Source organism: Pundamilia nyererei, unplaced genomic scaffold (genome assembly GCF_000239375.1).
Source record: "Pundamilia nyererei isolate P.nyererei 1_Seehausen unplaced genomic scaffold, PunNye1.0 scaffold00134, whole genome shotgun sequence".
In the NCBI taxonomy this organism is placed as follows: Eukaryota; Metazoa; Chordata; class Actinopteri; order Cichliformes; family Cichlidae; genus Pundamilia; species Pundamilia nyererei.
In genome coordinates, this window is record NW_005187535.1 from 1,576,214 (window position 1) to 1,587,093 (window position 10,880).

Sequence of the window (10,880 nt, forward strand, 5' to 3'; positions counted from 1 at the left end):
AGTTAACTCTTTAAAGAGTGTCTATTTTCTGTTCTGAATTTAAAGAGGAAAAAAAGGTCATTTAGGTATATATGCTGCTCAATAAAACAAAGGAACCTTCATCACAGTATAACACATAATCAGGTAAACTGTCAATTTGACCAGCTGACACACATAAACCGCTATGATCGCATTTCACCTGCTCTGGTGCAAATGAGAGTGACAAAACATCTGGAGATGCCAGAGTATCCAGAAGCTTTCACGCCTGTCACAGATAGATCAAGAAATTGGAGATCCATTGTTTGACCTGCCATCGCTGGTGTTCTCAGGTGAATTCCTACACAGCTGCACAATGCTGGGCTGTAAGCACAGCTCCTGCTAAAGACTGACTTCACGCCTTCCTCAGTCTCGTTCTAACATTTTAGTCAGAGACATGTACATGAGTAGCCTGCTGGAGGTAATTTTGTAGGGCTCCTATAGCTCTTTGCGTAATAGAAAACATGCTGGTTTTGCTGCTGGGTTGTTGCTCCTATATAGCCCCCTCCAGTTCTCCTTATGTAGCATCCTGCCTCCTGGTATGTCCTTCACTCTCTTATGACAGGATATGGATGTACCATCCTAGAGAAGCTGCTTTTTCAACCAGAATGGGCTGCAGTTACCATCTAATGCCAATGGTCCACGGACATCAGCTATTACTACTTCTTTTTTGAGAGGTGTCTTGGTGTTACCACTCCAGTGCAAGTGTTAGCACTGATGCACTGGAGAGAAATCAGCTGAAAATGATTCACAATGATTTCTTCAATTCAAGTCAATTTTATTTACACCAAAACAGTCACTTCAAGGTGCTATTTCTTGTTTATATGGTTTCCTATATATCTACATATAATATATAAACGTATTAATAAAAATATCTGTAATAAATGTCCACATTTATTCTAAAAAAAACACAGTGTCAGGTTCTGCTTTCTTTGCACGAACTACAATGAAACAAGAATTAATTTTGGAAATACCTTTGCTACAATAGAGGTACTGATATATTTCAAATTCATGTGTGCATCATGCCTGTTAGCAATAGTTCACACTTAGTGAACACACATTTTAGAGGAGTTTAATACTGTTTTTATTTAATAATTTTGGATAAATTAGGATGACCATCATTGCTACAGCCCTATAAAACGTATGCTTCCCAACTAGACAAATCGATATTGCACAAGTTTCACTGGTTTTGTATTATACTGTGAAGATTGTATCTTCTCTTAATTTTTTTAAGCAGTGTTTCATTGCTGGCTTCATTTATTTCCGGTATCAAAAAAACCCAACAACAAATAAATATGGTGGGTGGGGCACAATTTTTGTTCTGCGTTACAAAGTTTGACATAGAAAGCATAAAAACAATCTAACTTTCATTGTCAATGTGGTGCATTAACAAAAAATCTTAGCCATACATTGTGTTTTTAAATGCAAAACCTTTTTCTTTAAAAACCGTCCTGGAATATAAAACAATCTTTGGACATCTGTACAAGCTGTAGATTTTGTGCAAAAATTATATTTCTAAAAATTAAAGTACGCCTGAAAAATTGTGCAGCTGACGGTGACTGTAACCGTGTAAGCATGAATCTTACAATGAGGCAATGAAGGCAAATGAGGAATTTGAGTTAGATGTTAGACAAATCCAAGAGGCTCTGGATAGAGCGTGTACATCTAATTACATATATACAGTTAAATATATTCAATTAAAATTCAGTTCAACCAAATTACTCCTCTGTCCATATACATTCAATCAAAATTTGTTTAAAAATGGAGTAGATGAATAAAAATATGGATTTCGTGCTTTATGCAGTCAATAACAAACCTGTGATATATTATTATTTTCTTGTTTGGCTTTGGCTTGTTAAAACCAGAATAAGTTAAACTTTGTATCATGTTCCTTCTAAAGGTGAAAGAGTCCATATTCTGTGTGCCTGCCTCAGCATAGCAAACACTGACTCCTATCACAGCATGATAAGATAGAGAGGTCTCCAGTAAATTGCAATTCCTGACCACTCAGACATCAAGAGTCTCTCATGGTGCAATTCACATTCATTTCCATCGAACCAAAAGTTTAAATAAAATCATACTTTGACACCAAGAGGTTCTTCTGTACCACAGATTAGTGCACACTGCTGCAAACACACACGACACAAGCATGTCCCACAATGGTTACACCGGATAAGATGTGAGAAGGGTTGAAATAGCTGTCCTCCATATGCGCACAGGCAGACACACGTACGCACACTCATTCCTAATGTCTGAAGTCAATAAGTGTTTTTTCCTCCATCTCCCAGAAGCAATAAATACTCATATGCAGCTGGGCAGGACTCAGTGGCATTTCCTGCAATGTTCTGAATCGGTGAACATCATGATCCCTGTTTGTTACTTCCTCATCCTCTTCCTGCTCAAGCTATACAACTGCCACATGATAAGCACGGATCCGAAACAAGAAGCGCAATCAGTGAGAGTTTTTGCGATGAGGTCCCAGGGAAGTCAGACATTAGTTTCCTCTCCTTCCAGAGTATATGAGCGGTACTTCACGCGCTCTTCCAGACACACATCCTCTGTGGCAGTGCTGCTGGTGGCGCCTCTGTGCGATTGCAAAGAGAAGTGCAGGGTGTGCCTGCTTTTGGCAGGTCTGCATTTCCCTGTCCCGTTGCTAAAGGAGACAACGAGTTTGCGGTTCTCCTCAGCTGCAGCGGAGCAAACCGGGCCGCTGTTGGCTTTGTTGAAGCGAGGCCAGTCAACATTTGGGTCACCGGTGTTGGGCACATTGCCAGTGGCGATACTGCCACTTTTAACGTGTGGCGTTTGGCTGTGTGTGTGGCGGTACTCCTCATCAATGTCCTTACCCAGTTTCCACCTCTTCCACTTTTTCAGCATCTCCGACTGCACCTGAGAGAGGAAGTGATGGGAGAGACAGGAGAGATAGTGGTGATGAAGATTGAACAAGACACAGAGGACATCAATAGATGGATGTTCTTTGCCAAAAACTGCATTTAAAAGACTGCATATTAGCAGATGGATCCTGTCGTGTCTGCTGGTCCTTGCAGACAAAAGAAAAAAAAGTGGAACTTGAAGATGTTTTTAGAGATACAAAAGAACAAATAAAGGAAGAGACAGAGACAATAAAAAATGTATCCTCACAAAGAAGATACATTTAAAATTAAAGTGGCTTTTGACAAATGAATCTGTCTCACCTCTTTATTGACAAAGCAGTACAGGATGGCAACCAGCAGGCCCTGAAATGGAAGAACATTTAATATGCTTATTGTACTTAAAATACATTTTTTCATTATTAGAAACAAATACCCAGAAAATCACTATTTTTTGCCTCATTACTCTCATCTAGTTCCCACAATAAAAGAGTAAAAACACTTTTTTTCAACAAGAGGAAAACAAACAAACAAAAAAAAGAGTCATTTTATTGCACTGGACAGCTAAAACACTTGATCACTGAACTGCCAAAGGCAGAGGCATAGTATGAATGATGGAGAATATAATTAATGCAGCCCAATCTCATTCCTAGGGTGTCAAAATCTCTATTACTATTTTGTCAGAGCCGCTGGGATCTCACAGGTGCACCGAAACCTGTCTTATAGAAATAGAGAGACGCTCTCTCACTCCCAGCTTGTCACATATGGATGCTTGCAAACAAGCACGTGAAGCCACATTTAAATGCACCGCCATTTTTTAATGTGTAGAGTTATTGTTATGAGGGGGCGCATTGTACCACAAAGTAATTTTTCACTAAAACTAATCAGGTAAGTTTATGGTGCAAAGACCTAAATTACAAGCAACAGCACAAGAGCATTCAAAATTAATGTGCCTTCTTGTGACTTACTCCACCTTTCATCTCCACCGTAATAAATGCACTTCCTAGTCTTTCCAAAAAAAGAATTTTATCTCTCAGCCATGAATGCTGCCACATCTGGTTCATCAAGTCACGGTGCCAGGACAGCTTGTTCACATTTCCTGCAACACCAGCAGTATCTGACAGAAGGGTAGGATTTGTGTGCTGCCTGAGTAAGAAATAGTCTAAAAAAATAAAATTTGAGGATTAAGAAGGAGTTTGCTGGGCAAAAGAAATGTCGAACCCAAGCTCTTCACCTATGTTTGCCTTTATATGCAAATGTACAACATATAAAAGTGCCAATTTCTTTGTTCTCTGTGACATCTTTGAGTTATAAAGATAATTTATTACTTTAGCGTGCAGCTTATGTCTTCCTGGGTATTAATCCTCTGAGGTCCCTCTGTTATATTTATGGGCACATGTGGAACAAGTGAAAGTTGAACTTATACCTGGAAGGAGTTGAACAGGAGATCACAGAAGAGGCGAACGAGGCGCAGAACAGAGCCTTTAGGAACAGATTCATCAATGACAAAGGTGAAGAGGATGGCATGAATCCCAAGCAAGGGAATGAGAGTCAGGGTAGATTTTGCCAGTCTGGAAGAACGGAGAAAGGGGAAGCAAATGGTATTAGAGATTACAAGAAAACTCTGAAAACAGGGGACTATATATAAAAATGGCTATAATACCAAAAAAGTTAATTCCCAAGCGTAAAAGCTACTAAGACTAAGTAAATGCTTCCTGTCTGCATTTTCTTTAAAAAAACAAAAAAGAAAAGAAATAAAGGAACACATTTCTCACCTGAACTTGTAGTCAGTGTATCTCATCTGGTGAGCTCTAAGTTTAGACATTAAGATTTTAATAATACGGATAAATATGAAGAAGTTAATCTGAAAGAAAGAGGATAAAGAAAGTCACTTTGAAGCAAACACAATGCAATATGTTAGCATATGGTGCTAGAGAGAAGATTACTGCCGCTTTGGAACGCGTTAGTAGTTAACACAAAGTCTGACTTTAAACGAAGTCCTCACAGTGGGACTGGGCAGACGGATTAACGTCCCCACAACACGAGCAATTCAAGTGCTTGCGCACAGAACAAGCATGTGCACGTGCGCACACACTGTGATCTAGTGCAGGACACTTACTGATGGCAGGTCATTTATTATCACAGCACTCAAGATTTTGGCGCTCCAAGTTTGGTAAAGTGCGTGTGCTGTCTCAACACAAGTATTTGTGTAAATATGTATAGTGGAGTGCACACAAACGCAGTTTATTTAGGTGTGAATCAGGTTGTTTGCACAATAGTAGAACTGCAGAACAGCTCTGGGGTTGTTGCACAATGATGAAAGACTTTACAACAACTTTACATTTTTACCAACTATTTCAGCAACTGCATTAAAAAGTAATGCTCCCACACAGTGCAGCACTGCGCATGTTTAAGTGCACTGGTCATAAGTGTGTCCATCCATAATGCTATTTGGGAACAAGAATCAGGAAACACACAAAAGGAAAGCGTCAGCTGGTTTTGGTATGTGATGTTGTTAAGAGGGAGTGTAAACACAATGATGTTGTCCTATATGAAATTTTAAATACTGATATTTTGTGAATATTGCACATGTGGTTGTATAAAGTTATATTTTGTCATCAGACTGAGCAAAGTGAAATAGCACAGCACTGAATGTAGGAACTGATAAAATATCAACTGCAGAAAATAAAAGTCACTATTTTTACACGACTTACATTTTTCCTGCAGTCCTATTTTCAACAGCTGCCTCATCTACACACATTCAAATACAAGCAGGCAGACAAAAGCATTTGGTATCTTTATGAGCACTCCTAAGCATCTGCCAAGACATAGATTGTTTTGAATTGTCTTTAAAACATTATCCAAATGTAAACTGACAAAGTTAAACACAAAGGTGAGAGAGAGAAAAAGAGATACAGAGAGTCTTACCAGATAAGCAAAAAGTATAGGAGATCGGATAATCCACCAATATCCCATGTTAATATTCCTCTCCCAGCACCTAGATACAGAAACAAACACACAAACTTATGGGCACAACACATTTTATCAACATTTCCTCTGCAATATAAATTCTTTAAAGGAAACCAGGAGAAAAAAGACCCGCACTCATCTGTCTCCTCAGGGGTCACGGATAAAAGCAGCAATAATTAAACTGTCTTCCATTTGATGTGAAAATTTCATGAATTGATTAAACTTACTCTTCATTCTCATACAGGTATTTCACTGTGATCCATGGCAACACAAATATGAGCGGAGCACCTGAGAATGACAGAAAGCAAAGAATAAGGATCCCAAATCATTTCCTCCAAAGCACACGCAGTAGTCCTAGCTAATATTTATAGTTTAGTCCAGTAATCAGTATCAAGTTATATTATTATATCACTGCCCATGATACAACATTTTTTATATTTTTTTCTGTCCTTGTGAATTTAATATCTCATTACCATTTCAAATATTTCCGCTCTCGTCTTATCCTAAGCAGACTTTAAAGGTCTCTAAATATTAAAATCATCTCTGTCATGTCTGCCTTTATCTAAGCTTCAATGAGCTCAATCCCTATGTGTTTATGAATGTGGTCTCAGAATTTTATCAGTCCTGTCAGGCTATAACACATCAAGGTGAGCTGGACAGTTGTTATTTTAGACATGGATGAGTAGTTTTCTTCAGTGAGTATTTTTAAAAGCTATACAAGAACTTAACTATGGACAGCTGTATAATTAAGTTCTTATTACAGAACAGGAGGCTGAAAATCATACATTCAATATTCATTTGAAAATGTAAAAATGGTGGAATCTAGGAAGTCTGAACTGGAGAAGCACATCTGCTCTTGAATGCTTGTTGTTACGGAATCTGAGGACTTGTTAAGTAGTAGTAGCAGCTGGACTCATTACATTTTTGTGTGTTTCAAAACAATACTTGACAGAGTTCCACGCCGTTAGGTGTTTACAGTGATATGAAAAAACAAAAACAAAACATATTTTCTTTCAGTGTCTCGTGGGTATGAATTAGATATCTCACAGTCTTAAAGACTACTGGGTGTTATACATCAAAGTCAATTTGCAGGTCTTGCAGAGTGCTACTGTCTAAGGAAATGTAAAAACAAAACCTGTATAAATCTTTCTTTGTCTCCAGAGAGAGACACACTAATGCAGGCTTTAGGTTTTAAAAAAGAATGAAGAATACATTATTTGGTTAGTCAGAGAAGTTTGAATTCAGGGCTTTTTTGAAAACCTTCTATTTTCAGACACAGCTTAGTTCTAAGGTCTAAAAAACATTTGTAACCGTCAGTGGTATCTCTCAGCCTCCTAGCAGAAACACCTGAGGTGTCAATTTGAAAATCCTATGTCACCTTGTTTTCAAGTTATTGCATTCACAAGATTTTTAGAAAACACTTTGAAGTCGAGGTCACTGAGATTCAAAGCCGCCTAAGACTCTTCGAAGGCGCACCTATTGTATCAATTTGAAAACTCTATAGTGCCTTGTTCTCAGGTTATTGCATTCACAGGATTTTCAGAATATCTGGCTTCTGACCTTTGACCTTTAGGTTAAGGTCACTGAGATTCAAACTTATCCGCCCGCTTGGTGGGGCGACGTGAACTCCCCATCAGCCTTTAACAGTTACGGTCTGGGGTAAAATACACCCTTCTGATAAGTTAGCTCTGCTGTGTGCTACACAATATTTATATATACAAGAACGTTGTTACACCTAGCAGCTGGGAGACAGACAGACAAAACATATTGGTAGCAAGAGAAAACCACTAAGGATACATTCCCACTTCAAACATGAAAAGAAGGTAAGGTGTAGTGTTTTTAGTAGTCTCGAGTGTTTATGGGATACATTAGCTAGAGACCGCAGATTTTCTTGTACATCCTCCTTGCTCTCAGAGCTATTAACATAACTGTTGGCTGACTTGTTGTTGCTAATGTCTGTCGTCTGACTAAATCACCCATCAAAAGACTGGCTGAAAGTCAGAGCGCTGTTCACTGTTGGACCTTTTGCATTACGTTGATAAGCACAAAGCCAAGTGTTCAGCTGCTGTTTAGCAGATTATGCTCTTACCCCAACCAATGGCCAGGTAAATGTAGAAGTACTTCCTCTCGCTGAATACAGTGATGACTAAGAGGCTATGAAGATAGATGCCTTCCACCAGAAGCCAATAGTTGTTGGCCATTACACTGTACTGCATCATCACCATGGCACCACGACACCACATCACAGCCTGAACACAAACAATAAGCCAAGTTGTCCTTGCTTGCACAAATGTAGCAAATGCAGCTTTTAAACAAAGCTTCACAGGGTAAAAGCTGACAAATATTTCAGTTCAGATGAATTAGTTTAACATTGTTCCAGTTCAGGGACAACAGCTACAGTACAGCACAGTGGGTGTTTTATTGTGGAATACACGGGTAGTTCCCCCTTTGCTAGACACCACAAAAATGAAAGTAAAGAAAACATATAATATTTTTAAGTGATTTTTACTTCTTAATGATTGAACTAAATGTGGATTATCTGACATCTTCCTCGACAAATGTGGAGTGTTTCATGTAAAAAGAAGCAAGGGGAACTTGAATATATCCACTCTCTATACATTGACTCACTATCTTTTTGTACTAATGTTAAATTTCTTAACTGTAGTTTTTATTCCACTTATAACGTAGTAGAAAATCATCCCACACTGTAGTGTGTAAAAGGTATATGCTACTTTGCTCTTCAGCTGTAAAGTTAATGTTATTTCTATTACCCATTGAGAGTGGCTACAGAACATCCAAACAGTGGTTCAAGTTGATTCGTGTTACATATAATTTACATCTATGTTGTAGAGAGATGTATCAAATGAAATGTAAAGTATTTATCCAGAAATACAAGCAATGTTGATGTGCCCATAGCCTCTAATATGGTGCAAGTATTCTGCTGTGTGTTTTAGCAACAGAGATAATTAGATGGGCAATAGCAGTATACATTTGAGTGGTATCAGATATCAACAGGTGTCTGCCCTCGCTCATCTTCTGTGTAATAAATCCTAGATAGTGATCAGTCCTTTATGTTTCTTGATATTCTCTTGCAACCGCATTTCAGAACTTTAAATAAAATTCTTATGGACCTTTATGAACTCATGACAGGTTAGAATAGCATGTGAATTTCAAACATATATAAACTATATACTATATGGACAAAAGTACTGGGCCACCCACACATTACACCTACTGGAACTGCTCGGCTATGGAAACACATGATGTTAATGCCAGAGGATGTTTGGAACTCTGCAGTTACTGAGTCAGCACTGCGTTGGCGACTTTTACACACTATACGCCTCAGCACTTGGCAACCCCGCTGTTCAACTTTACGTGGTGTGTCACTTTGTGGCTGACATGCTGTAGTTTCTTTTTCCTTCTTTTGCAGTAACACTACTTATAAAGGTTTTTGGAAGAAAGTCTATAATCTATACATCCTATAAAGTGCCATGTTAGGGCTGGTGTGCTCTTCAGAAGAACAGGTCGCATGGTCAGGTGTTTGATTTTATGCACCTTTTGCAATGAGACTGAAAACACCTCATTTTGAATATTAAGAGGTGTGACCCATTACTTTTGTCAACATGGGGTATATTCGTTTACTGAAGCTTTATTTACAGGAAATGATATGAAAAACAACACCAACAACATCAATAATGTTTTGTAGAATGTCTTTCTTATCACAGATTTGTTGGTCTAGACATACCCAATCACTATCTAGTCAGCAGTTTATTGAAATATATGTGTGGTGGTTGTTAAAACCTACATGGAATTTATGTTCAGGACGAGCTGTGCAAGTCACACTGTTGAATATAAAAATTATATCGTGGTAGAATATTCTCTGTATGTGTTTGTGGCACATACTGCACATACTGTCGATTTGCGATCGACGAACACTGATGTTTAAAGTGAGGGATTAAAAGTAAGTTATCTATATGTTTGTCTCCTCCAATCACTAATCACGTTAATATTATTATTTAACAGCCTCTACACTCTATATCTACTGTAATATGGTGGCTATGGCTAAGGTTTTACAACTGCAGGTGAGCTGGATGTGTGTTTGTTCGCTGACCGGTATGTTGACCCAGCTTCGTGCCTGTGAGTCACTGTTGCTTCTGGGATCCAGTGTGAGGGTCAGTAAAGCATCTTTAACCAGAATGGACACAGCTCTCAGGATGAATGAGGCAAACAGGTTCATGTGGATGTTGTTTCTCATACAGTGGAGCTTCCTAAGAGGTAAGAAGTGAGAGTAAGAAGGTAGAAGATGTAAACAAGATCCCGTAATTCAAACCAGGTCTGCTCCTTAACCCCCTTAACACGTCCTCTTTACATGATGTACCTGAAGAAGATGAGAATTCCCAGTGCCAGCAGCAAAGCCCCCAGTGAGAGAGAGTAACCCACTGTGTACATGATCCGCAACTGAGTGAGGATGCGGCCATACTGCTGCTGAAAGAGATAAAGCCATTTACATACATGGACTACATTCAAACATAGATACAAACACACAATTTATATTCAGCTTTATTTAAACAATACAAAAAGATCCTAATAATTTACTGAACAGATGGAGGATTTTCACATGCGGCAGTAAGTTCAGATCATAATGAGTTAATGTTTTAAGTTGCAGTACCGTGTAACAATCTGCCACTGCAGGCAGCTTCAAAAATGGCCACTAATTAACAAGAAAGCCACACACAAAAACAAAGTACAGCACTGTGTACACACACCTCACCAGGGTCGTCCTCACATTCACTGGTATTCTTCTGTGCCCATTTGCCATCTTCACTGCAGAATCTGTAAACCAGACCATCCTGAACTATACACACAAACAAACAACGATTGTAAGATTTTATTTTAGAGTGGCATATGTAAACTATGCAAATAGTGCTGTCGCCTAAACACAGTGACACTTTTGGATTTAAATGGTAAATGGCCTGTATTTGTATAGTGCTTTACTAGTTCCTAAGGACCCCAAAGCACTTTACA

General features: G+C 38.6%; 1 protein-coding gene across 1 annotated transcript in view; it reads right to left on the reverse strand.

The window, feature by feature from the left end:
- Nucleotides 1–2,328: 2,328 nt before the first annotated feature.
- gcgrb (glucagon receptor b) overlaps nucleotides 2,329–10,880 on the reverse strand; it is a 51,899-nt gene continuing 43,347 nt past the window's right edge. The window contains exons 5-14 of the mRNA XM_005743692.1: nucleotides 10,622–10,710; nucleotides 10,234–10,340; nucleotides 9,967–10,123; nucleotides 7,945–8,104; nucleotides 6,083–6,143; nucleotides 5,814–5,883; nucleotides 4,661–4,749; nucleotides 4,312–4,456; nucleotides 3,210–3,251; nucleotides 2,329–2,904 (exon numbers count right to left, since the gene is read on the reverse strand). Coding sequence (XP_005743749.1) covers nucleotides 2,503–2,904; nucleotides 3,210–3,251; nucleotides 4,312–4,456; nucleotides 4,661–4,749; nucleotides 5,814–5,883; nucleotides 6,083–6,143; nucleotides 7,945–8,104; nucleotides 9,967–10,123; nucleotides 10,234–10,340; nucleotides 10,622–10,710 — 1,322 coding nt within the window. The 3' untranslated portion in view covers nucleotides 2,329–2,502. The remainder of the gene's footprint in view (nucleotides 2,905–3,209; nucleotides 3,252–4,311; nucleotides 4,457–4,660; nucleotides 4,750–5,813; nucleotides 5,884–6,082; nucleotides 6,144–7,944; nucleotides 8,105–9,966; nucleotides 10,124–10,233; nucleotides 10,341–10,621; nucleotides 10,711–10,880) is intronic.